At 42.5% G+C, this 25965-nt stretch overlaps 1 protein-coding gene across 4 annotated transcripts in view; it reads right to left on the bottom strand.

Moving 5' to 3' along the window:
• The window catches only part of ubac2 (UBA domain containing 2), a 207020-nt gene that overhangs the window by 92276 nt on the left and 88779 nt on the right, over nucleotides 1-25965 (bottom strand). For all 4 annotated transcript variants that reach the window (XM_072258839.1, XM_072258841.1, XM_072258840.1 and 1 more), the window contains one exon: nucleotides 6174-6297. In XM_072258839.1, the coding sequence (XP_072114940.1) occupies nucleotides 6174-6297 (124 nt within the window). The remainder of the gene's footprint in view (nucleotides 1-6173; nucleotides 6298-25965) is intronic.

Raw genomic sequence — 25965 nt, 5'->3', positions numbered from 1 at the left:
CTACCATCTTCCCAACCACTGAAGTCAGGCTAACTGGTCTATAATTTCCTTTCCGCTGCCATCCTCCTTTCTTAAAGTGTAGAGTGACATATGCAATTTCCCATTCCTCCTGCACCATGCCAAAGTCCAATGATTTTTGAAAGATCATTTCTAATGCTACCACAATCTCTAATGCTACCTCTTTCAGAACCTTAGAGTGTAGTTCCTCTGGTCCGGGTGACTTATGTTCCTTTCGGTCTTTCAGCTTTTTGAGCACCTCCTCTCTTGTAATAGTAACTGCACCCATGTCTCTTCCTTCACACACTACAATATCAGGCATACTGCTAGTGTCTTCCACAGTGAAGACTGATGCAAAATTCTCATTTAGTTCATCAGCCATCTCCTTGTCCCCATTATTATTTCTCCTGCCTCATTTTCCACAGTCCTATATCCACACTCATTTTTTTTTATTTTTAACATACTTGAAGAAACTTTTACTACCCACTTTGATATTATTTGCTGGCTTGCTTGCATATTACATTTTTTCCCTTCCAATGATTTTTTAGTTGCTTTCTGTAGGTTTTTAAAAACTTCCTAATCCTCTATCTTCCCATTAATTTTTGCGTTGTATGCCCTTTCTTTTGCTTTTATAATAGCTTTGACTTCCCTTGTCAGCCATGGTTGTACTATTTACCATTAGAGTATTTCTTCATTCTTGGAATACATATGCCCTGCACCTTCCTTATTTTTCCCCGAAACGCACACCATTGCTGCTCTGCTCACATCCCAGCCAGCAGCTCCTTCCAATTTACTTTGGCCAACTCCTCTCTCATACTACTGTAATTTCCCTTACTCCACTGACACACTGCTACATCAGACTTTACTTTCTCCCTATCAAATTTCAAGTTGAACTGAATCATATTGTGATCACTGTTTCCTAAGAGCTCTTTTACCTTAAGCTCCCTGATCGCCTCCGGTTCATTACATAACACCCAATCCAGTATAGCTGATCCCCTAGTAGGCTCAGCGACAAACTGCTCTAAAAAACCTCTTAGGCAGCAACAAAATCACTTTGTTGAGATCCATTACCAACCTGATTTTCCCAATCAACCTGCATGTTAAAATCTCCCATGACTACCATAACATTATCCTTTTGATTCGCCTTTTCTGTTTCCTGTTGTAATCTGTGGTCCACCTCCCAGCCACTGTTGGGAGGCCTGTTTATTACTGCCATCAATGTCCTTTTACTCCTGCAGTTTCTTAACTCAATCCACAAGGACTCAACATCTTCTGATCCTATGTCACATCTTTTTACTGATTTGATGCCATTCTTTATCAGTAGAGCTACACCACCCACTCTGCCTACTTTCCTATCCCTCTGATATAATGTGTAACTTTGGACATTCAGCTCCCAACTACAACCATCCTTCAGCCATGATTCAGTGATGGCCACAACATCATACCTGACAATCTGTAATAGTGCAACAAGATCATTCACCTTATTTCTTCTACTGTGAGCATTTCGATACAACACCTTGAGTACCGTATTTCCTATCCTTTCTGATTCTGCATTACTAATGTTTTGATACTCAGCCTGTTGGCTTTAACCCAATCCTATGTCAGCACATCCTTACTTAGTTAAGTTAAAGTCTGTCCCGAGCCTTGTGGTCCATCAGGCCGGTGCTTATGCTGGTTTCTGTGGTGTGAAGCAACTGAGAGTACGAGGCTCCCCCCCAGGTAAGATGCCAGTCTATCATGAGGTTAACCCCCAGCATTTGCCGGTACCCATTTTCAGCTGGGTGGACTGGAGCAGTGTGTGGTTAAGTGCATTGCTCAAAGACACAACACGCTGCCTTGGCCAAGACTCAAACCCACGACCTTCAGATCGTGAGCCCAATGCCCTAACCACTTGGCCACACACCACACCCTTACTTAGATAAGGGGCATAAAACTTCTCACAATACTCCAAGTGAGGCCCCATCAGCACCTTATAATGCCTTAACATTACATCCTTGCTATATATTCTATTCCAGTTGAAATGAATGTTTACATTGCATTTGTCTTCCTCGCCACCAACTCAACCTGCAAATTAGGGAATTCTGCATGAGGACTTCCAAGTCCCTTTGCACCTCAGAGAATGGAGTTGTAAATGAGTTCTCTTTATTCTCTTTATCTCTCTTTATTCTCACTCTTTGCCTCCTGCAAATCAGCCAATGCCTTATCCAAGCTAATATCCTTCCTGTAATACTAGAGGCTCTTAACTTGTTAAGCAGCCTCATGTGTGGCACTTTGTCCAAGTACACAACATCCTACGATTCTCTTTGTCTATCCTGCTTATTTCTTCAAAGAATTCCAACAGATTTGTCAGGCAAGATTTTCCCTTAAGGAAACCATGCTGACTTTGACCTGTTTTGTCATGTGCCTTCATGTACCCTGAAACAACAAAATGACATCCTTAACAACTGTCTCCAACACCCTCCAAACCACTGAGGTCAGACTAACTGGCTGAAAATTTCCTTTCTTCTGCCTCTTTCCCTTGAAGAATGGAGTGACATTTGCAATTTTACAGTCCTCCACAACCATGCCAGAATTCATTGATTCTTGAAAAATCATTACTAATGCCTCCACAATCTCTTCACCCATCTCTTTCAGAACCTCTACCATCATCTCTGCTGGTGTTCCCTTTCAATAAATTTTGGGCAGCCCCTTTCTCATGCCTCTGTAGTTCCCTTTACTCCACTGTAATAAATACATCTGACTTTAGCTTCTTCACAAATTACAGGCTGAATTCTACCTTATTATGATCACCGTCCTCTAAGGGTTCCTTTACCTTAAGTTCTCTAATCAATTTTGGTTCATTGCACAACACCCGATCCAGAACAGCAGATCCCCCTTGTGGGCTCAAATATGAGTTGCTCTATAAAGCCACCTCATGGGCGTTCCACAAATTCCCCTTCTTGGGATCCAGCACTAGCCTAATTTTCCTAATCTACCTATCATCAGCATGTCCTTGCTAGCTGTCTCACTACACACTGTCTCTGTTTATAAATCAACCCTCCACATCCTCAGCCCTATCACTTCAGTTCCCACCATCCTGCCAAGTTAGTTTAAATCCTCCTGAACAGCTCTAGCAAACCTGCTTGCAAGGATATTGGTCACCTTCGGGTTAAGGTTTAACCCATCCCTTTTGTACAGGTCATACCTTCCCCAGAAGAGATCACAATGATCCGAAAATCTGAATGCCTGCCTCCTGCACCAGTTCATTAGTTATGCATTCCTCAGGCGGGAGGAGAGAGAGCAGCGCGCCGCGCGTGCGCAGCCCTCCGGTGAAAAATGATATTGTATCCATTAAATAGGGGCTGTGGACAATTCTGATTTGATGGAGATGGATGTGAAAGCACAGAGGAACATCTGGAGAAATTTCTGAAACGCCAGTTCGCTGCTGTTGTTACTGCATGGTCGGGAATCTTCCGGAGGGAAGGCCTCAAAATCCCTGGCTTTGCCTGCTGTTGGCGACCGAAATTGAGGTCGAATCGTTCTGATAGAGATGGCGCTCAGTACTCGGTGTCAGAGAGCTGATCGGAGGCTCGAAGTTTTCGGATGACTCAGAGTCGGACTGTGGTCGGCATGGCAGAGAGAGTTTTTCTTCCTTCTCCTGTCTGCGTGAGATGTGGGACATTTGAGAGACTTTGAACTTTTTACTGTGCTCATGGACTTCTTCAGCAAGTTATGGTATTGTTGCACTGTTGTAACTATGTTATAATTACGTGGTTTTGTTAGTTTTTCAGTCTTGGTCTGTCCTGTGTTTTGTGATATCACACCGGAGGAAATATTGTATCATTTCTTAATACATGCATTACTAAATGACAATAAAAAGAGGACTGCGTGTCTTCATAATCTAAAATCATCCTATTCTTAGCCTCACTAGTGTGGTGGTTGGATAAGGTGGATGTCATAGAACAAGAGCCCAAGTATTTCACTGAATGTTGGGCTTAGTTGATGGCATTCTTGCCTTAGTCAGAAGGCTCAGAGTTCAAGTCAAACTCCTGTGACTTTAACCAGAGAAATACAAGAGGACATTCCAGTACAGCAATAACCAATACTGTCCTAACAAAGGTGCTACATTTAAAAACAATTACAATCCTATCTCCAAGTAAATGTAAATGAACAACCAGCAGCATTCTTCATTACACCTTGGTCATTTTGTTTTATGCTTCAGCCAACAGAACTGAAACAGATTATCTGCAGATTATCATGTTAGAGCTGTAAGACCTTGTTGTGGACAAACACTACTTGTGGAAGGTATGTACGTTTTAACAGCAAAATACTTGAAAGGGAAATGAGAAGCTCAATTTAAACACAAGAGGTTCCTTTTCCTTTTGCAGAGATATTGATGATAAATCGACAGAAAGAAACAAGCTGGCTGTTTACCAGGTGCATTTCTCCACGTTTCTCACTTTCCTGCCTGTTTATACACTGTTTTTCTTAAATATTTCCGTCCACTTTATTAATCCCCTCCTGAATCCCTTCTGCAAGCATGTTTTATCTTTATGGATCAGTTCACTTTTTTTACAATTTAACTATCTGGCTGACACATTCTGTTTTGCATATTAGTGAGATATGATCTTAACCAGAGAAGCAAGCATTTAGTACCCAATTGAAGGGTTTCTTTAAGGCATGCAAAGAACTTTCACCATCTTCACATGATGGTGAAAATACATAGAGTATTGCAATAGGAAGTTCAGAGGATGAGAACAGTGTGGAAACAAGAATTGTGAGAACAAGTACAAGAAAAACAAACAAAGTTTTATCATCTCTCTACTATCAGCTGATACCAACAGTAATCCAAATCAACACTATTATGAGGCATATTCCTGATTCAGATTGTACCAATGTGAATATCATTGACAAAACTAGTTTCTACTGGTTACATATTGATTTTGGACAGAGTGGCCTGATGGGCCATTTCAAAGGGCAGTCATGTTGCATTGGGTCTGGAGGTATGGGCAGCCTGGTTTGGGTAAAAACTGCAGACATCTTGCCCTGAAGAGCAGGAATTTCATAGTGGCATAGCAACTATGACAAAAACTGCAGATGTTAAAACCTGGAGTAGAGTAGATGGACTACAATGTATGGAAATGTATGGTCATGCACTTCGGTAGAAGGAGGAAAGGCATAAACTATTTTCTAAATGGGGAGCAAATTCAGAAATTAGTTGCAAATTGATTTGGGAATCCTAGTGCAGGATTCCCTACAGGTTATCTTGCAGATTGAGTTGGTAGTAAGAAAGGCAAATACAATGTTAGCATTCATTTTGAAAGGACTAAAATCTAAAAGCAAGGGTGCTGAGACTTTATGAGGCATTAGTCAGATCACATTTGGAGTATTGTGAGCAGTTTTGGGCCCCAAATCTAAGAAAGGATGTGCTGGCATTGGAGAGGGTCCAGAAGGGATTCACAAGAATGACTGCAGTATTGATAGGGTAACATAGCACTTGATGGCTCTGGGCTTGAACTCACTGGAGTTTAAAAGAATGAGGGAGGATCTCATTGAAACCTATCCAATAATGAAAGGCTTAGAAAGAGCTGATGTGGAGATAATGCTTCTGATAGTGGGAGAGTCTAGGACCAGGAGGCAGAGCCCCAGAATACAAGAATGTTCCTTTAGATCAAAGATAAGAAGGAATTTCGTTAGCCAGAGGGTAGCGATCCTGTGGAATATGTTGTCATAGATGGTTGTGGAGGACAAGTCATTAGCTATATTTCAAGTGGAGGTTGACAGGTTCCTGATTAGTCAAAGGTTATGGGGAGAAGGCAGAAGATGGGGCTGAGAGGGATAATACATCAGCCATGATTCAATGGCGGAGCATACTTGATGGGGCAAAATGGCCGAATCCTGCTCTTGTGTCTCATGGTCTTGTCGTGTGGAGGAACTCAGCAGGTCAAGCAGCATCAGTGGGAGGAATGCAAGTGTTAACCTTTCAGGTCAAAATCCAGCATTAGGACATGCAGAACTTTGACCCAAAAAGTCAATCATTCCTTTCCTTGATAATCACCAGAAAGACGAGAACCTGAAGTTTAAAAGGTTTTCACAGAATATCATCAATTGGAATTTCAAACCGAAAAATATTTGATCAACAGCAAGATGCTAGCTATTTTGACTTCACCAGACATTAGGTCCAATCACAAACATACCTGTAGCCCCACAATATAGACGAGAGTTTTGTTTGTTATGGATAATCTGCCCAGGATTTGAGTCACCTGAATACTCGGAATGGAGCAGTAAAAAGGCACAAACAATCCAAAGATGGGACCTAGACTGGAAGGACAGAAGAAAAACAGGTTAGATGTAAAGGTCAGAGATTGGCAACCTTTGGAAGTTGATGTTTTATTTCCATGCTTTCAAGGATTTTCCTTCTTAGGTACCTTGCCTTTCTGACAGAGGTGGGCAGATATCAATACAAATTCAAGTAGTTTCCCAGTGTATCAGGAGACCTTTACCATTTTTACCATGGGGCACATCATATTCTGTCCAAAACAGTCTGGTATGGAGGGATCACCGCACAGGATCGGAAGATGCTGCAGAGAGCTAAACACTAGCCACCTCCGTCACGGGAACTAGCCTTCTCAGCATCAATGACATTTACAAAAACTTGTGCCTCAAAAAGACAGCATCCATCATTAAGGACCCACATCATCAGGACATGCCCTCTTCTCATTGCTACCGTCAAGGAGGAGGTACAGAAACCTGAAGATACACACTCAATTTTTTAGGAACAGCTTCTTCCCCTCCACCATCAGATTTCTCAACAGACAATGAACCAACCCATGAACATTACCTCACTATTTTTGCACATAGTATTTAATTTTTTAATATAGATTTTTAATTGTAATTTGTAGTTTTTTAATGTATTGCAATGTACAGCTACCATAAACCAAAAAATTTTCATTACATATATCAGTGATATTTGTGGTAACTTCTACTTTGGAAAAGACCACTCGACAATTTCATGCCCAAAACATCGACCCATTGCTGATTGTTTCTCACAAAGACATTGTCATCCAGTTTTAACTGTCTCTCTTGCGCATGTTGATCATGTCTCTCCTGCTTTTCCTGCTTTCTCTTCACTTTTGCCTTCATGTCCGGGCGCAGCAGGTCCAATCTTGACTTGGGCCTACGCCCCATCAGCATCTCTGCTGGAGTGCAGGCAGTCATGGTCTGTGGTGTGAGGCAGTACTTAAACAGGAAACGTGAAAGCCAAAAGCTAAGAGAGTCCCCTGTCATCCGCTTCAGGCCTTCCATCACTGTCGGAACAGCCCGCTCAGCCAAACCATTTCAGGCTGAGTGGAAAGGGGCCGTCCGGATGTGATGAATGCCATTCTGCTGCATGAACTCTCTGAACAGCTCACTGGTGAACGTCGGGCCATTATCAGTGACCAGAGTGTCAGGCAACCCGTGGACTGAAACATTTGCCTGAGTTTGTCTATGGTTGAGGGGGCTGTGATGTTGCTCATGATGTGAGCTTCGATCCATTTAGAATGCACATCTACCATTACAAGAAACATCTGCCCCATAAAAGGGCCAGCAAAGTCCAAATGTATCCTAGACCAGGGGTGGACTGGCCACTCCCATGGGTGCAAAGGAGCCGGTGGCAGCATATTCTGATTATTCTGACATTGCATGCATGATTTTACCTTGTTCTCCAGATCCTGATCCATTCTTGGCCACCAAACGTAGGATTTTGCAAGGACTTTTCATTCACGACACTCCTGGATGAGTCTCATGAATTTCCTCCACAATCTGTGAACGGCCAGATGACCCTTGACCCCCAGAAAATGCAGCCATCCTGCAGACTCAGTTCTGTCCTGCGATTGGCATAAGGCCTGAGTTCCTCTCCTTCCATGACACTGGGCCAACCTTGTAAAAGAAAAGTCTTGACGTGAGGCAGGACTGGGTCCCTCTCTGTCCACTGCTTGATCTGGGTTGCCTTTACAGGTGTCTCTGATAGCCTCTGCAATGAAAACACCATCTCTGGAGGCACATATGTAGTAAAAGGTGTCTCGGGTAAAGGTAGTCGACTCAGTGCATCAGCATTTGCATTATCCCCACCCGCTCTGTACACTATAGTATACTGGTAGGCTGACAATGTGAGAGCCCAACGCTGTATCCTGGCTGAGGCTAGTGGTGGGATGCCTCTGGTCTCACTGAACAGGCTCATCAGTGGTTTATGGTCCGTATAAATTGTGAATGCACATCCATAAAGGTACTGATGAAAACATTTGACTGCAAAAACAATGGCCAGACCTTTGTCTAGCTGTGAATATCCCTTCTCAGCAGCTGTCAGGGTATGTGAAGCAAAACCAAAAGGTTTCTCTGAACGGTCCTCCATTACCTGTGAGAGAACTGCCCCTTCTCCATAGGGCGAAACATCGTATGAAAGGGTGATCTCCTTGTCTGGATCATAGTGAACAAGCAGCTTCGCTGAGTAGAGGAGTTCTTTCACTTCCTTGAAAGCTTTCTCCTGCTCTTCACCCCACTGCCACTTAGTGTCATTGTGAAGCAGCTTATACAGTGGGGTCAAAACCCTTGAGAGGTCAGGAAGAAACTTGCCATAATAATTCACCATGCCCAAAAATGATCTGAGTTCAGTGACGGTCTTGGGGCTTGGGGCCTCCTTAATAGCTCTCACTTTGTCCTCCACAGGGCAAAGCCCCTCAGCTATGATCTTGTGTCCCAGGTAAGTCACACTCGATGCTAGGAACACACATTTTCTGCGTTTCAACCGCAGCCCTGCGTCTGAGAGCCTCTTCAGCACCCGTTCTAAGTTAGCCAGATGCTCCACCTCCATAGCCCCTGTGATCAAAATATCATCAAGGTACACTGCTACGTGTGGAATCCCCTGCAGCAAAGTGTCCATTGTCCTTTGGAATTTGGCAGGGCTGGACGCCACTCCAAACACCAGGCCATTGTACTTGAATAATCCCTTGTGTGTATTAATTGTGACGTACTCCTTTCAATCCTTGTCGAGCAGAAGCTGTTGGTAGGTGTGGCTCATGTCCAGCTTTGTGAACAGCTTACCCCCTGACAGGGTTGCAAACAGGTCATCACCCGTGGCAATGGGTACTCCTCCAGCCTAGAGACTTGATTCACCGTAAACTTATAATCCCCACATATCCTCACCGTTTTGTCTGCCTTCAAAACTGGAACAATGGGAGCCGCCCACCTTGAAAACTGGATGGGCTCAATAATGCCCAGCCTCCATAAACGTTCCAGCTCCTCATCCACTTTGCCTTTCATGGCATAGGGCACCAACCTGGGCTTAAAAAAACGTGGTGTGGCCTCAGGGTCGACATGGAGTTTCACTGTCACGTCCTTCAGTGTGCCCAGCTTGTCCCTGAAAACATCACTATACCGCTGCAGCATGTCCTCCGTCCTGTGTGCACACTTAATCTCATGCCAGTTTAGCCGGATTTTGCGAAGCCAATCACGACCCAAAAGACTGGGCCCACTGCCTTTAGCTATCACCAGCCTGGCTTCAGCCTTCTGACCCCCGGCTGAAATGTCCACATGTAACACCCCTAAATGAGACATGGGCTGTCACGTATAGGTCCTAAGTTTGAGCTTTGACAGTCTAATGGGAGGCAGGTTGGACCCCCATGTCCTCCTGTAGGTCTCCTAACTAATGACCGATGCAGTAGCCCCTGAATCAATCTCAAACTTAATGTCCTTTCCCCCGACAGTGACTCTGGCATAATATGGTTCAGGTGGTTCCTCATCTGTTTCCACTCCAAAGGGGATCCATGCTTTCCCCTGCCCAGGCTAAATCTTACCTTTTGAACTTCTGCACTTTTTAGCTAAACGTTCCTTTTTGCTACAAGCATGGCAGACAGTGTCTTTGAATTTGCAATCATTTGCATAGTGCGTCCCACCACACCGGAAACATTCCACCTGCTTTGCCTGTTTACCAGTCTCCCTCCTGACTTGGTGCACTGCCGCTGACTGCGACCCCCCATGTCCTTTCTGGATATCCTTGGCATTATTAGCAGCCATCTCCATGCCTTGGGCAATCTCTAAGGCTTTCTTGAAAGTCAATGGTGGGGCTTCCCCTAACAGGCGGCATTGCATGACGTCATTATTAATGCCGCATACCAATCTATCACTGAGCATGTCATCCAACACCACTCTGAAATCACAATGCTCCAATAGCTGCCGAAGCTCGGCCACACAATCGGCCACAGACTGACCCGGCTTCCTAAAACAGTTGTGAAACTTAAATCGTTGGACTATCACAGAAGCTTTCGGATTGTAGTGGTTCCCCACGAGCTTGACCAGTTCGTCATATGGAATGTTTCCCGGTTTCTGCAGTGTGGCTAAGTTCTTTATTAGCTTGAAAATCTTCGCCCCACGCACACTCAGGAGAATAGAGTGCTTCTTAGCCTCCTCAGTAATTCCATTAAAACAGAAAAGTGTCCAACCTTTCCTCATACTCCGGCCAGTCCTCGTTTTCCTCCACAAATTCACCGATATTCCCAAACGTAGCCATCTAAACATGAGACTCCTTATCGGCGCTGCTGCTCCTGTTCGAAATGTGCTGACGTGTCCACAAAACTAGTTCACCTCGTCGCCAAAAATATGTGGTAACTTCTACTTTGGAGAAGACCACTCGACAATTTCATGCCCAAAACAACGACTTTATCCAGAACGGCAAAACCAATAGACTTTATCCAGGGCGGCAAAACACATATATATAGATACACACACACACAGTACCGCATGGCAGGGACACTATATACAAAAAGCACACCGGAAGTGAAAAGAACGGAAATAAAACCCCGTCAACCCCGGAACCAGCCCCTCTTTAAAAAAACAGCTTCCCGATTAGTATTATCTTACTTTTAATAATGCTCATATTACAACAATATTAAACCTGATTTTGCTTCTGGTCTGTCTTCTGTAGCCTTCAATAAATCAAGAATTGGTCAGGCTGTATTCTCACCAAGGTCTTTTATCTTTTAGAGTATAAGACATAGGAGCAGAATTAGGTCATTCAGCCCATCAATCATGGCTGATTCATTTTCCCTCTCAACCCCATTATCCTCCATTTTCCCTGTGACCTTTGATGCCCTTACTAATCAAGAACCTATCTACCTCTGCTCTAAATATATCTAATGACTTGGCCTCCATGAAGATGGTTATAGAGAATAGCAGCATAGTTGCCCAACTACCTCACCGTTCCGGAGACTGAGGTTTAATTGTGACCTCTTATGCTTCCTGTGTAGCTGCATTTCACCTGTGACCACATGTTTTGTTTTGAACTCGTGCTCCAGTTTCCTCCCACATCACAAAGACGTATATGTTGGTTAATTGCTCCTGGGAGGTAGAATCTGCAGGGGGTTGGTGGAAACGTGGTGAAAATAAAAAAGGAATGCCTGACTGTCCTTGTAGACCTAGTGGGCCAAAGAAGCAGTTTCTGTAATGTATGATTTAATCAAAAGAACTGATATTCCTCCTGTGAGGAAAGAGAGAAATCTGGACTCTGCTCAGTACATCACAGGTGCATCACTCTCTACCATCAGTAGTATCCACAGAAGGTGCTGCCTCAAAGTCCATAAGATCATAAGATATAGGAGCAGAATAGGCCATCTGGCAAACTGAGTCTGCTCTACCATTCAATCATGGGCTGATCCAATTCTTCCAGTCATACCCACTCCCCTGCCTTCTCCCCATACCCTTTGATGCCCAGACTAATCAAGAACCTATCTACCTCTGCCTAATACACTCAATGACTTAGCCTCCACAGCCTCTCTTGGCAACAAATTCCACAGATTTACCATCCTCTGAAGAAAGTAATTTTTCCGCATCTCTGTTCCAAATGGACGTCCTTCAATCCTGAAGTCATGCCCTCTTGTCCTGGACTCCCCTACCACGGGAGATAACTTTGCCATATCTAATCTGTTCAGGCCTTTCAACATTCAGAATGTTTCTATGAGATCCCCCCTCATTCTCCTGAACTCTAGGGAATACAGCCCAAGAGCTGCCACATGTTCCTCATACGGTAACCCTTTTATTCCTGGAATCATTCTTGTGAATCTTCCCTGAACCTTCTCCAATGTCAGTATATCCTTTCTAAAATAAGGAGCCCAAAACTGCACACAATACTCCAAGTGTGGTCTCACGAGTGCCTGATAGAACCTCAACATCACATCCCTGCTCTTATATTCTATACCTCTAAAAATGAATGCCAACATCGCATTTGCTTTCTTCACCACTGACTCAAACTGGAGGTTAACTTTTAGGGTATCCTGCACAAGGACTCCCAAATCCCTTTGCATCTCTGCATTTTGAATTCTCTCCCCATCTAAATAATAGTCTTTGTATCATCAGCAAATTTAGCCACAAATCCATTAATTCCATAGTCCAAATCATTGACATACATCGTAGAAAGCAGCGGTCCCAACACTGACCCCTGTGGAACTCCACTGGTAACCGGCAGCCAGCCAGAACAGGATCCCTTTATTCCCACTCTGTGTTTTCTGCCGATCAGCCAATGCTCGTAATTTCTCCATCCATGCTCGTAATTCCATGGCTCTTATCTTGCTAAGCAGCCTCATGTACAGCACCTTGTCAAAGGCCTTTTGAACATCCAAGCACATCACATCTACTGCAATCCTTTGTCTACCCTGCTTGTAATTTCCTCAAAAAATTGCAATAGGTTTGTCAGGCAGGATTTTCCTTTCAGGAAACCAAGCTGGCTGTGGCCTATCTTGTCATGTACCTCCAGGTACACCGTGATCTCACACCTAACAATCGATTCCAACAACTTCCCAACCACTGATGTCAGGCTATCAGGTCTATAGTTTCCTTTCTGCTGCCTCCCACCCTTTTTAAATAGTGGAGTAACATTTGCAATTTTTCAGTCATCCGATACAATGCCAGAATCTACCAATTCTTGAAAGATCATTGTTAATGCCTCCACAATCTCTTCAACTACTACTTCAGAACCCGAGGGTGCATTCCATCAGGTCCAGGAAATTTATCCACTCTCAGACCACTAAGCTTCCTGAGCATTTTCTCAGTCATAATTTTCACTGCACATACTTCACTTCCCTGACACTCTTGAATGTCCGGTATACTGCAGATGTCTTCCACTGTGAAGACTGATACAAAATATGCATTCAGTTCCTCTGCCACCTCTGCGTCTCTCATTACAATATCTCCAGCGTCATTTTCTATTGGTCCTATACCTACCCTTGACTCTCTTTTACCCTTTATATACTTAAAAAAGCTTTTAGTATCTTCTTTGATATTAGTCACCAGCTTCCTTTCATAATTCATTGCTTCTTTCCTAATGACCTTCTTAGTTTCCTTCTACAAGTTTTAAAAGCTTCCCAATCCTTTATCTTCCCACTAGCCTTGGCTTCCTCTATGCCCTCTCTTTTGCTTTTACTTTGGCTCTGACTTCACTTGTCAGCTACGGTAGTGTCCTTCTTCCAATCGAAAATTCCTTCTTAATTTAAATATATCTGTCTTGTACTTCCCTCATTTTTCACAGAAACTTCAGCCATTGCTGCTCTGCTGTCCTTCCTGTCAGTGTCCCTTTCCAGTCAACTTTGACCAGTTCCCCTCTCATGCCATTGTAATTTCCTTTATTCCACTGAAATACCACCACATTGGATTTTAGTTTCTCCTTCTCAAATTTCAAAGTGAATTTGATCATATTGTGATCACTGTTCCCTAAGGGTTCCTTAACCTTAAGCTTAAAGTGGATTGGGAAATTCAGGCCAGTACTGGACCTCAAGAGAAAGAATTTGTAGAATATCGAAAAGATGGCTTTTTAGAACAGCTTGTTGTTGAGCCCACTAGGGGACTGGTTGTGCTGGTTGGGTGTTGTGCAATGATCCAGAGGTCATAGTCATAGTCATACCTCTAGATCAATAAAGTATGACTATGACTATGACCTCCGGATCATTTCACAACACCCAACCAATCCCTTAGTGGGCTCAACAACAAGCTGTTCTAAAAAGCCATCTCTTAGATATTCTACAAATTCTTTCTCTTGAGGTCCAGTACTGGCCTGAATTTCCCAATCCACTTTCATGTTAAAATCCCCAACGATTATCATGACATTGCCCTTCTGACACACCTTTTCTACCTCTTGCTGTAAATTGTAATCCACATCCCAGCTGCTGTTTGGAGGCCTGTATACAACTGCCATTAGGGTCTTTTTACCCTTGCCATTTCTTAACTCAACCCATAGAGACTCTACATCTTTCGATCCTACGTCATCCCTTTCTAATGATTTAATATTATTTTTTATATGCAGGGCCACACCACCCCCTCTGCTTACTAACCTATTTTTCCGATACACCGTATATCTTTGGACATTCAGCGCTCTCAATGGCAGCCACCCTTTAGCAAAGTTTCAGAAATGGCTACATACTTGCCAATCTGTAGCTGAATTTCAAGATTGTCCATTTTATTTCTTAGATTAGATTATGAGGACACAGTCCTTGTTTATTGTCATTTGGAAATGCATGCATTAAAAAATGATACAACGTTCCTCCAGTATGATATCAAGGAAACACAAGGCAGACCAAGACTACAACTGACAAAAACCACATAATTATAACATATAGTTACACAGTGCAAAGCAATAACGTAATTTGATAAGAGCAGACCATGGGCACGGTAAAAAAAAAGTCTCAAAGTCCTGATAGGCCCAACATCTCACACAGACATTAGAAGGGAGAAACTCTCCCTGCCATGAGCTTCCAGCGCCGCAAACTTGCTGATGCAGCATCCTGAAAGCACCCGACCACAGTCCGACTCTGAGTCTGTCCAAAAACTTTAGAGCCACCGACCAGCCCTCCGACACCAAGCACCGAGCACCATCTCTGCCGAGTGCTTCGACCCCGACCCCAGCGGCCAAGCAACAAGCAAAGCCAGGGAATCGGGGCCTTCCCCTCCGGAGATTTCAGATCACACAGTAGCAGTGGCAGCGAAGCAAGCATTTCAGAAGTTTCACCAGATGTTCCTACATGCTCTCACGTCTGCCTCCATCAAATCAGAATAGTGCACAGCCTCCTACTTGACAGATTACAGATATTCATCGCGCCGCCATCTTCTCCTCTTCTTATGCTGCGTGCATTCAAATATAACACTCAACTATAAGTCACAACATCTATCATCAAAGATCCCACCATCCAGGTCATGCTAGCTCCTTGCAGCTATCATTGGCAGGGGGTACAGAATCCTGAAGTTACACACTGCCAGATTCAAGAACAGCTACTTCCCTTCAACCATTCAATCCTTGAAGGAACTTGCATAGTCCTAATCACTTAGTTTTGCGACAATATGACCACTTTGATTACACTTAAATAGACTTCAGTTTGTTTTTGCTCTAATTGTGTTCCTTCTTGCAAAAACTGTGTTTAATTTATGCTTTTCTCGTGACTGTTGCTCACATGATGCTGCTGCAAATAGGTTTTTCATTACATCTGCGCATGCACATGCATATAACAATAAACTCGATTTTGTCTTTGGAACTGACTCTCACAGGCAGTGATTACGATGAATAGCAGACATAGGTTTAAGGGAAAGATAGATAAACATACAATACAGAAAGAAAAAAAGGAGACACTGATTGCTTTGGACAAAATAAGCAGAGGCGAACAAGCTCATGTGCAGCATAAAAAATCTGCATCAATTGGGCTGAAGGGATGTTGGAAAATTCAATGCCAAGTATAAGATCTATCTTGTCATAGTTATCAGAGGCAAAATAATCCGCCATTGTACTTCTGAATTTTATTTCCTAGGCTTTGTTTATGTTACGTACCCTGATCAGTGTCCTGCCGAAGGGTTTCGGCCCAAAATGTCGACTACACTTTTTTCCACAGATGCTGCCTGGCCTGCTTAGTTCCTCCAGCATTTTGTGTGTGTTGCTTCAATTTCCAGAATCTGAAGATTTACTCTTGTTTCTGATCAGAGTGTTTATTGTGTCAGACTGTTTATTGTGTCAGACTGTATGATATATGATTTGAGCAACTGAGCGTTATGGAGAGATTATCCAGGACAGAGGAGAGGGAGTGGGTCAGGTACAGGCAGCTGAACTTAAGTGAATCCCTGGAGGAGTAAAAGGATTGTAGGAGCATACTCACAAGTCACAGAGCAATACAACATAGATACATACCCTTCCACCCAACCAGTCCATGCCAACCATAGTACCCATCCAGCTAGTTCCAATTTTCTGCGCTTGGCCCATATCCCTCCAATACCCACCCCTCCATGTACCTAATCAAAAGCTTCTTAAATGATACAACTGTACCAGCCTCAACCACTTCCTCTGGCAGATTGTTCCGTATACTCATCACCTTCCATGTCTGAAAGGTGCCCCTTCAGGTCCCTTTTAAATCTTTCTCATCTCACCCAAATCTACGGCCCAAGATTTGGACTCCCCTACCCTGGAGAAAAGATTGTTGCTATCCACCTCTACGCCTCTCATAACCTTAAACATTTCTACAAGGTAGGGGACTGAGAGGTGGTTTGAGAGGTACACAATATCAAAGGGGCACAGATAGGGTGAATGAACTCAGTCTTTTTCCCAGGTTTGGAGACTCAAGAACTAGAGAGCATAGGTTTAATGGGCACAAAGTGTGGAATATATGTGGAATGACCTGCCAGGGGAAATGACCGAAGCATGTACAATAACAACTTAGTTGATTGGACAGGTATGTGGGTGGGTAAGGTTTAGAAGGTCATGGGGCAACCACTGGCAAATGGCATGAGCTTGGAAAGGCATCTTGGTCAACAGAGACTCATTGACCAAGGGCCTGTTTCCATGCTGTATGACTATGATTCTGTTTGTCTCATGTTTGACCTTCCAAAGTGTATCACTTCACATTCTCTCTGTTGAACTCTATCTGACACTTCTCAGCCCAGTTCTGCATCCTGTCAACATCCCATTGCAAAACTACAACAACCCTCCCCACGATCCACAACTCCACCATCGGCAAACTTACTAACTCACATTCCACTTTTTCATCCAAGTCATATATAAAAATCACAAAGTGCAGGGGTCTCAGAACAGATCCCTGCAGAATACCACTGGTCACCGATCTCCGGGCAGAAAAACATCGCTCACCAATCTTCAGACAGAAAACACTCTATCTAGAACTACCCTCTGCCTTCAATGGGCAAGCCAATTTTGTATCCATCTAGCCAAGCTTCCCTGGATCCCATGCCTTCTGACTTTTTGAATGAGCCTACCATAGGGAACCTTATCAAATGTCTTACTAAAATTCATATACACCACATCCACTACTCTACCTTCATAAATGTACTTTGTCACATCCTCAAAGAATTCAATCAGGCTCATGAGACATGACCTGCCCCTCACAAGGACACGCTGGCTATCCCTAATCAGATTTTACGTCGACAAATGCTTGTAAATGTTGTCTCTCAGAATTTTCTTGATAATTTGCCACATCACTGCAGTAAATCATACTGGTCTATAATTCCCAGGGTTGTATCTACTGCCTTTCTTGAACAAAGGATTAGCCTGATTAATAAGTGTGCAGCTGACATGAACATTGGTAGAGTTGCGGATAATGAGGAAGATTATTGAATAGTACAGTGAATATCGATATCAGCTGGAAATTTGAGCAAAGAAGTGGCAGATGGAGTTTCATCCAGGTAAGTGTGAGGTGTTGCATTTTAGTACTTCAAATTCAAAAGGAACGTAAATAGAAGGACTTTTGAGAGAAGCAATATATTGAGGGATCCTGGGGTGCAAATCCATAGCCCCTTAAAAACAGCAACAGAAGTTTAAAGAAGGCATATGACCTGCTTGCCTTCATCCATTAGGGCACTGAATATTAAAGTCAGGAAGTCATGTTGCAGCTGCATAAAGTGTCATCTTGGGCATATTGTGTGCAGTCACCACACTATATGAAGACTGTGAAATCTTTGGAGAGGGTGCAGAACAGTTCTACCAGGATGCTGCCCGAATTGGAGTGTATCAGCTACAAGAGCAGCTTGGACAAACTTGGATAGTTTCCATTAGAGTGTCGAAGGCTGAGGGATGACTTGACAGAAGTACATAAAATTATGAGAGGCTTATGTATTTTTCCGAGAATGGAAAGGTCATACACTAAGTCGCATAGACCAAGCTGAGAGGGAGAAAATTTAAATGATAGTTGAGAGGTAAGCACTTTTTTTTTGTTACAGAGAGCGGTGGGTGTCTGCAATGCCCTATCAGGGAGGTATTAGAAGCAATGTTTAAGAGGCATTCAGACACAGGAACAGGCAGGGAAAAGACAAATATATACCCCGTGTAGGTAAATGGAATTCATTTACTGGTACATTGAAATCATGGTTGGGCTGTGGGGCTTGTTCCTCTACTATGCTGTTCCATATTCTACATACTAGTGTAACAGTACAGAAATACAACCCTAATCTAAATACAACACAGACTCTAATTGTTATGTAATCAACAGGATATTGCCAGTAAGATGTGTGAATATTACTTCAGATGCTAAAGCAAGCTGATAGACTGTGAAAACAATTTTCTAGTACATGCTGCAAAGAGTGATTAAATATACGTAATGTGCGCAAATGTAAAATAACAAGCAATCTGTACAATCAATATTTAAGCTACAACTGTCATAATGGCATATAGAATTTATTGATTGTTTTAAAATCAATTACAATCAACATACTTTTGAATTACTTTCCCCATAACTCCTTACAATACAACCAAGTCCTATGGGAACAAACTCTGCAGTCTCAATACTCAAACATTACTCCAAAATAACCTGTTGCACTTACTTGTGACTCATAGCTGTTTATATGAAAAGCAAATGACTATGACCACAAAGCCAAGTTCATTTCAGCAACGTGACCTGCCAAAGAATCCCAAAGAGTCAGTCAAGTGATACTCAAGACCCACTTGGTTAAAGATCACAATATCCCATCCTTTTTCAGTCTTTATTTGTCAAAATAGTGTATTTTTACATATTAGTTAGCCAACCTGAAAATGTTAGACCAGGTGGATTAGCTCTCTCCAAAATGACCTGTTAACGAATATAGACCTGTGGTTGTTAATCCTATTATTCTGTTTCAATGTGTTCTTCCTCCTTTCCTTTATCATTGTTTGTCAGTATTGTACCTGTTTCTTCTTAAGCATCATGATCTTGAGTTAAAACACAAGCTTCATTTGTTGTGAGGACTGAATGACTGGCTCTTCTGCTGTTCTATCTTCTCCAGTGAGTCATTTCAAATGGGTTGTTTTTTTGCCTTTTGAATCTTCAGTGCAAGCTTCTATTTTGTATAATTTTGCATTGCCATTCAGTGCAGTGATGCCCCAACTTTGGAAAGAGCTGCACATTTAATTCTACTCTCCCAATAAATATCAATCCTCAATTCTTTACTATAATTACTGCTCAGTCTTCTTCCTTCAACAGGCTTCCAGGCAGTGCATTTTTGATCACAACTATCTGCAACATCTCTTGACTCATTTACTTTGGATTTTCTCTAACAAGTCAAGAGGAAACATCAAATGGAACACAGCCTTCAGGTAAAATCTTTATTGCAATGCAGATCACATAATAAATCCCTACTTTTATTTGTATTCACTGTGGTGTAAAATGGGAGCAATTGCCAGAAGAGGGAATGGACCATAGTTAAAACTCATAATCTCCATCACACATCCACAGTTCATTCACAGCAATGTATAATCCTGAAGAAGTTGAGAGTATTCAGCCCCTTATTTTGAATTAGCAGGTTGTGGTTTCAAGCCCCACATTAAGGATCCTAGTACCAATATTTATAGACACACTGTAGTGTCAAAGGTGCCATTCTTTGGATCAGTTCTGAAACCAAGGTACTGTCTGCTCACTCAGATGAATGAAAATTATCCATATTGATGCCACAGCTAAGAAAGCTCACCAATGCCATTACTTCCACAGGAAGCTAAGGAAATATGGCATTTCCTCTATGACCTTCCACAATTTTTATTGATCCACTATAGTAACCATCTTATCTAGATGCATCACGGCTTGTTATGGCCACTCCTCTGCCCAAGACTGCGAGAAGCTGCAGAGAGTTGCAGACACAGCTCAACACATCATGGAAACCAGCCTCCCCTTCACAGACTGTCCACACTTCTTGCTGTCATCATAATCGAAGACCTCTCCCACCTTGTACATTCTCTCTTCTCCCCTGCCTTCCTTTTGAGCAAAAGATACAAAAGCCTTAAAGCACATACCACTAAGCTCAAGGCCAGCTTCCACCCTGCAGTTATAAGACTGTCGAAATGCTTCCTCATACAATCAAATGGACTCTTGACCATACAATCTACTCATTATGACCTTGCACCTTATTGTCTACCTGCATTGCACTTTCTCTGCAACTGTTGCACTTTATTCTGTACTCTGGTATTGTTTTACCTTGTACTACCTCAATGCACTGTTGTAGTGATCTGCATGAACAATAGGTGAAACAAGTTTTTCACTATTCCTTGGTACATGCAACAATAATAAACTAATTTACAAAATTATATCATGGCTACTATTTTGAAGAAGTGCAGAGGAGTGCATTTTGATGTCCTGAAAAATCTTAGGCACAATCGACTAAAGTACAGATTATATCAGCATTAGAAGTATTGCACATGCTTTAATTTCAAAAGTACTAGAAGCACTCTGTAGATTAGGTAGTATCTGTATAGAGAAAACAGATTTGTTGTTCAGATTAATATCGTTTCCTCAGACCAGTCATGATCAACAGGTGAAAAGTCACTAGCCTGAAATATTAACTCTGTTTCTGCCTCCACAGATGCTGCCTGATGTGCCAAACATTTCTACTTTATCTGATCCTTACTGTGCTGCTGTTTGATGGGAACTCACAAAGGGTACTTTTGTCGTCCCATTTCCTACATTGTCAACACCTCAAAGGGTATGGCACTAAGTACAAAATATTTTGGGGCCTCTGAAGGCACCTAATGAAGGCAGGCTGCTCTCTTCGAGGGAAGTGAATGGCTGGTGGCTGATTTCATGAATCATAGTGGTTGAGACACAAGCATACTGCTACAGAGTGCAAAGGTTATTACAGAAGCTACTCTGATTGATTAGCCACGACCACCTGGCCTTGCTTCTTGCTTATTAGCAACAAATCAAGTGACTTTTGAGTATATATTAAATGTTAGGTAAGCCTTTAAACTGTTTTCTGAGACAATGAATGGTTTGAGAAAATATCATCAGTAGTACAGTACATTAAAATCGACTTGATTGTTTTGTCAACATGACTATAGGGATAAAGTGTGGCTAGACCATTCAAACATCTAAATGAAATAACAAACAAAAAATACTGGATACACTCAGCAGGTCTGGCAGCATCTATGGAAAGCGAAGTAGAGTTAATGTTTCAGGTTAAATACGCCTATTCAGAAACAGCTCTGATGAAAAGTCAAGCAACACACATCAAAGTTGCTGGTGAACGCAGCAGGCCAGGCAGCATCTCTAGGAAGAGGTACAGTCGACGTTTCAGGCCGAGACCCTTCCTGACTGGACCTCTTCCTAGATATGCTGCCTGGCCTGCTGCGTTCACCAGCAACTTTGATGTGTGTTGCTTGAATTTCCAGCATCTGCAGAATTCCTGTTGTCGGATGAAAAGTCAAGTTTGCATTTTTTGTTTTTAAGTCAGGTTTCCAGCAGCTTCTGCAGATTTTTTGGTTTCCATTTATTGTTTAATTCACAGTCACTGCTCTTCCACAAACACCAACCTTGCAGCAGCTTTATTCAATCTCCAGCAGGAGTTCTGTCTGTCTCTTTTGCCTTCTCACCCTCAGTGATTTCTGTTACCCAGACATCCCACCTCTCCTGGAAGTTCCGGGAGTCTCCCACATATTGATAGTGGCTCCCTGATGCCCGCAAATTATATACAGTATCACGGAAATCGATTTTTTTGAGGGCGAGCAACAGCCATAGAGAGACAGAGAGAGAGCACGCGCGAGAGAGAGAGAGAGTGATAGAGAGACAGTGAGAGAGCGAGAGAGAGTGCGAGAGAGAGAGAGAGCGCGAGCGAGAGAGAAAGCGCACGCGCCATGGCAGAGTGTTCCAAAAAAAGAAAATATAAAACGTACGTCACCCCAGACTACACTAAAGTGTACCCCTGCCTAATAGGGGTCAAAAATAATGACAGTGTTGCTCGCTGTACTGTTTGCAACAGTGACTTTTCTATTGCCCATGGTGGGTTAAGACTGTAAAAGACAAGTTGAGGTGAATTTAACAGGTGTCATTTGTTCATTAGCATAGCTAAAGTTATTTAAACTAGCTGGCTAGCTGCTAAAGAACTACTCTATTGCAGACATCCAACCTCTTCTGGAAGTTCCGGGAGTCTCCTGCAAATTGATGATGCTACCTCCATGGAATGAGTTTTTGCACGGTGGGGTGTCTGGTTACCCTACCCAACTCCTATAAGGTGCTGACCAAAACTCACTTTCACTTCTCTTTCCTTAGTGATGTCTCCCACTGCAATTTATTTCATATGGATTCCAAACTGAAATACCATCCTTCACAATTCCAACAGAGCCACGATCAGAGGTCTTCAAACTATCCAGTATTTCTCAAGGCACTGTTCACATCTATCCTGATAACCATACATAGAGCCAAGCATTGGCATACACTGCTCTTGACCTCTTATCCAATTCAAAATCTATGTTAGACAAAGTACTGATAAAGTGCCTTTGACCCAAAACTGCTTCTCTTTCCACGGATATTGTCTAACCAATTGGATGCTTCTACCATTTTCATTGCTTTATTTCACTCAGTCATAATTGATTGGCCCCATGTTTGTTCTTGACAGTGCTGGTGGCCAGAAATAACATAAAGAGGCAAAATATTCTGAGTTGGTATTGTGAGTATTGAAGTCAGTCAGGAAGATCAATCTTTTTTTGGATTAGATGGTAGAGAGGAAGCCCATTGCTGTATCATGTTATTCCGTACCATAAAGTAAACAAACAATTAGTCCTGCTCAAGAAGCCAATCTTACGACACAATCAAAGCAGCGTCGGAAGGAAAGGATGAAGTTAGGAGCTACAAAGCAGCTTCTTCATTCGACACAAGGTACAGCAGGCATCATACGGACGGAAACGCTTTCAGTAGAAAGGTCTGCTAGCCCAGTGTGGGCTCAATATTTATATGCTAAACACAAAGGCAATCGCTACTTAAAAAGTTATAGACAATGCATAGACAATGCTTCCTTTTGAAGCCACCTACAAAACATCACACCTCCTAACTTCATTCCTTTCCTTCCGACGCCAACATGTCTGGGTTGGCATCCACAACCTTTAGGAATGCAAGTTAAATCCACAATACATTTATTTGGCATTTTACGTGCTAACATAGAAGACAATTAATATTTATGAAGTATAGATAATACTGTGTTTGAAACTACAGCATCAGGTCAAACTGCAGCATCTGGTCAAACTACGGCGCCAGAAGCATCTGGTATTCACACCTTTTCAGGAAGCACATTGTTGTGGACTCAATCCGCAGTATTTTGTCAAATAGAAGTCTGGTGGCCAAAGTCATTTAAGTGTAAATGAATCATCTACCCCAAAAAACTCACTCTAACACTTTGTCATAAAGTTTTCCTTCTCTGTTGCCATGTGATTGAAAACACACCATGAAAGCAGGAGGAATAGAGAACTGCTGAACCTCTTCACGCCACTTGTGTATTTCCTACGTCATGATTCTATGTGCTTTCAGTGAATCAGAATCAGGTGTATGATCATTGTCTCATATGACACCGTTTTGTGGCAGCAGTACAGGGCAAGTCATAAAAACCATTGTAAGTTAGAAAAATAGAGTGCAAAAAGAGGAATAATAAGGTAGTGTTCATGGATTATTCAGAGATCTGATGACCGAAGAGGAAAAGTTGTACCTGAATCGCTGAAGGTGGGTCTTCAGGCCCCTGTATCCTCCATGGCAACAAGCCCTTCCGTCCAAATGGTCCACGCCAACCAAGGTTCCCATCCAAGCTAGTCCCATTTGCCTAGGTTTGGCCCATATCCCTCTTAAACTTTTCTATCCATGTACAGTGCCTGAAAAAGTATTCAACCCCTTGGAAGTTTTCATGTTTTACTGTTTTACAACATTCATAAAATCATAGTGGATTTAATTTTTTTTTGACACTGATCCACAGAAAAAGACTCTCTTATAGGCACTGTATCTGTTAAATACCTTTTAAATGTAGTTAACGTGGTTGCTGGGACTCTGAGGGTTTGAATTTTTCCCGAAACACTGTACATTTCCCTCACTCCTCAAAATGCACCTAGAGTCATACAGCGTAGAAATAGGCCCTTCAGTCACCATAGCTATAGTTACCCATTTTTACTAATCACATGACCTTCCAAATTTTACTAATCCAAGTGCTTATCTACCTATTTTGTTGAACTTGTGCCTCTGCCACCTCGTCAGGCACTGTATTCGAAATTCCAACCAACCTCTGGGTGAAAAAAATTCCCGTCAGATCCCTCTAAATCTCCTAACCTTCATCTTAAATCAACGACCTATGGTTTTAAACATTTCTCCTCACTGTAGCAAGTGAAGTACCGCTGGGGCTGCAAACCCTTCAAAAGTTTATATACTTGAAGGGTTTGCGGCCCTAGGCACTAAAGATATAGTTGCTAAATTTGCTGACAACACAAAGGTTAGTAAGAAAGTAACTTTTTAAGAGGGCATAAGGGGGCTACAGACAGTTGATCTGAGTGGGTAAAGATCTAGCAAACGAAGTACAATGTGGGAAATTCTTAAAATTGGCTGGAAAAATAAAGAATCTTACCTCAATGTAGAGAGATTGCAGAGGTAATTTTAGATTTCTTTATTTCACTTTATTTGCATATCCTTCCATTGTGTTTTTATATGAGTTTTATTTGACCTCGTCTATACCATCTCCATCTCAACCATCTCCGGAGCAGTAAATTCTACGAAAAGATTACGTGTGAATTTCCTATTTGAATTGATTGTTCCAATGTTACAGTAGCAGAGCTACCAGGACTTGATGTTTCAATCCCTATAGTAAGTCAGCACTCTTGATGTTGGCAGTGGGCTTGGAATAGTGACAAGCAGGGAGGGTAGGTACGTCATCGGGGTCATCAGGTGGGCACCCTCCTTCTTTGACGTTTCGTTGATAAGCCCACGACGTCTCCAGAGGGCTCAACGGTGCTACCTGGCGTCCCAGATACACCCCGCCCCCCCGCCACCAGTTCCATGCCCTCCTGTCTTCATCTTGCAGCCCAGTTGTTGTCTTTCCTTTTAATCCAAATCCAATTGCTGCTTTCTTCTGCTGCATTTGACAAGGACTTGATTGCTTTTTGGAGGGAGTGACCCCTCACCCCCATCTTCCTCAATAGACTGGTTGTAGATGTAGCAATGAATCCCCTGCATCCTACTTCTACAGGGAAAATCTTGGTCTTCCAGTCATTCTGGGCAGTTTCAGTTGCCAGTTCAGAGTACTTGGTCTTTTTCCTCTGATATGTATATGTCTCCCATTTTGGGTTACTTTGTAAATAGATTTATGTCTTCTACTATTATCCTTCCAACCCCTTTCACACATGTGATTATTTCTATCTGGTCACCTCAGCTCCTTCTCCCTCCAGGACAAAAAGTTTGTTCACCTTTCCTGAAAGTTCATTCTCTACAACTCTTCTTGTGCCTTTACTAGGGTCTTTCCACCCTTATAATAGGGAACATACAGTAACTCCACACAGAGATCCATATGTCTAATCAAGGTTCAATGCAAGTTTATTCTAACCTCCCTGCTTTTAAAATCTATTTCCACTGAAGATCAATGTCTTTTTCTGTAAGTATTTGCAAACCTGCATGGCTACTTTCCCTTTTCCAATCAATTACCTTTCCAGTCCTACTACAGTAAAACGAGTGGCACTTGGTGTTCCTATTGTGAAAATAATTTAGCATCCTATGGCAAGGA

This window comes from Mobula birostris, chromosome 5 (assembly GCF_030028105.1).
Source record: "Mobula birostris isolate sMobBir1 chromosome 5, sMobBir1.hap1, whole genome shotgun sequence".
Lineage (NCBI taxonomy): Eukaryota > Metazoa > Chordata > Chondrichthyes > Myliobatiformes > Myliobatidae > Mobula > Mobula birostris.
The sequence above is the reverse complement of the archived record's forward strand: the minus strand, read 5'-3'. Positions and strand labels throughout refer to the sequence as shown.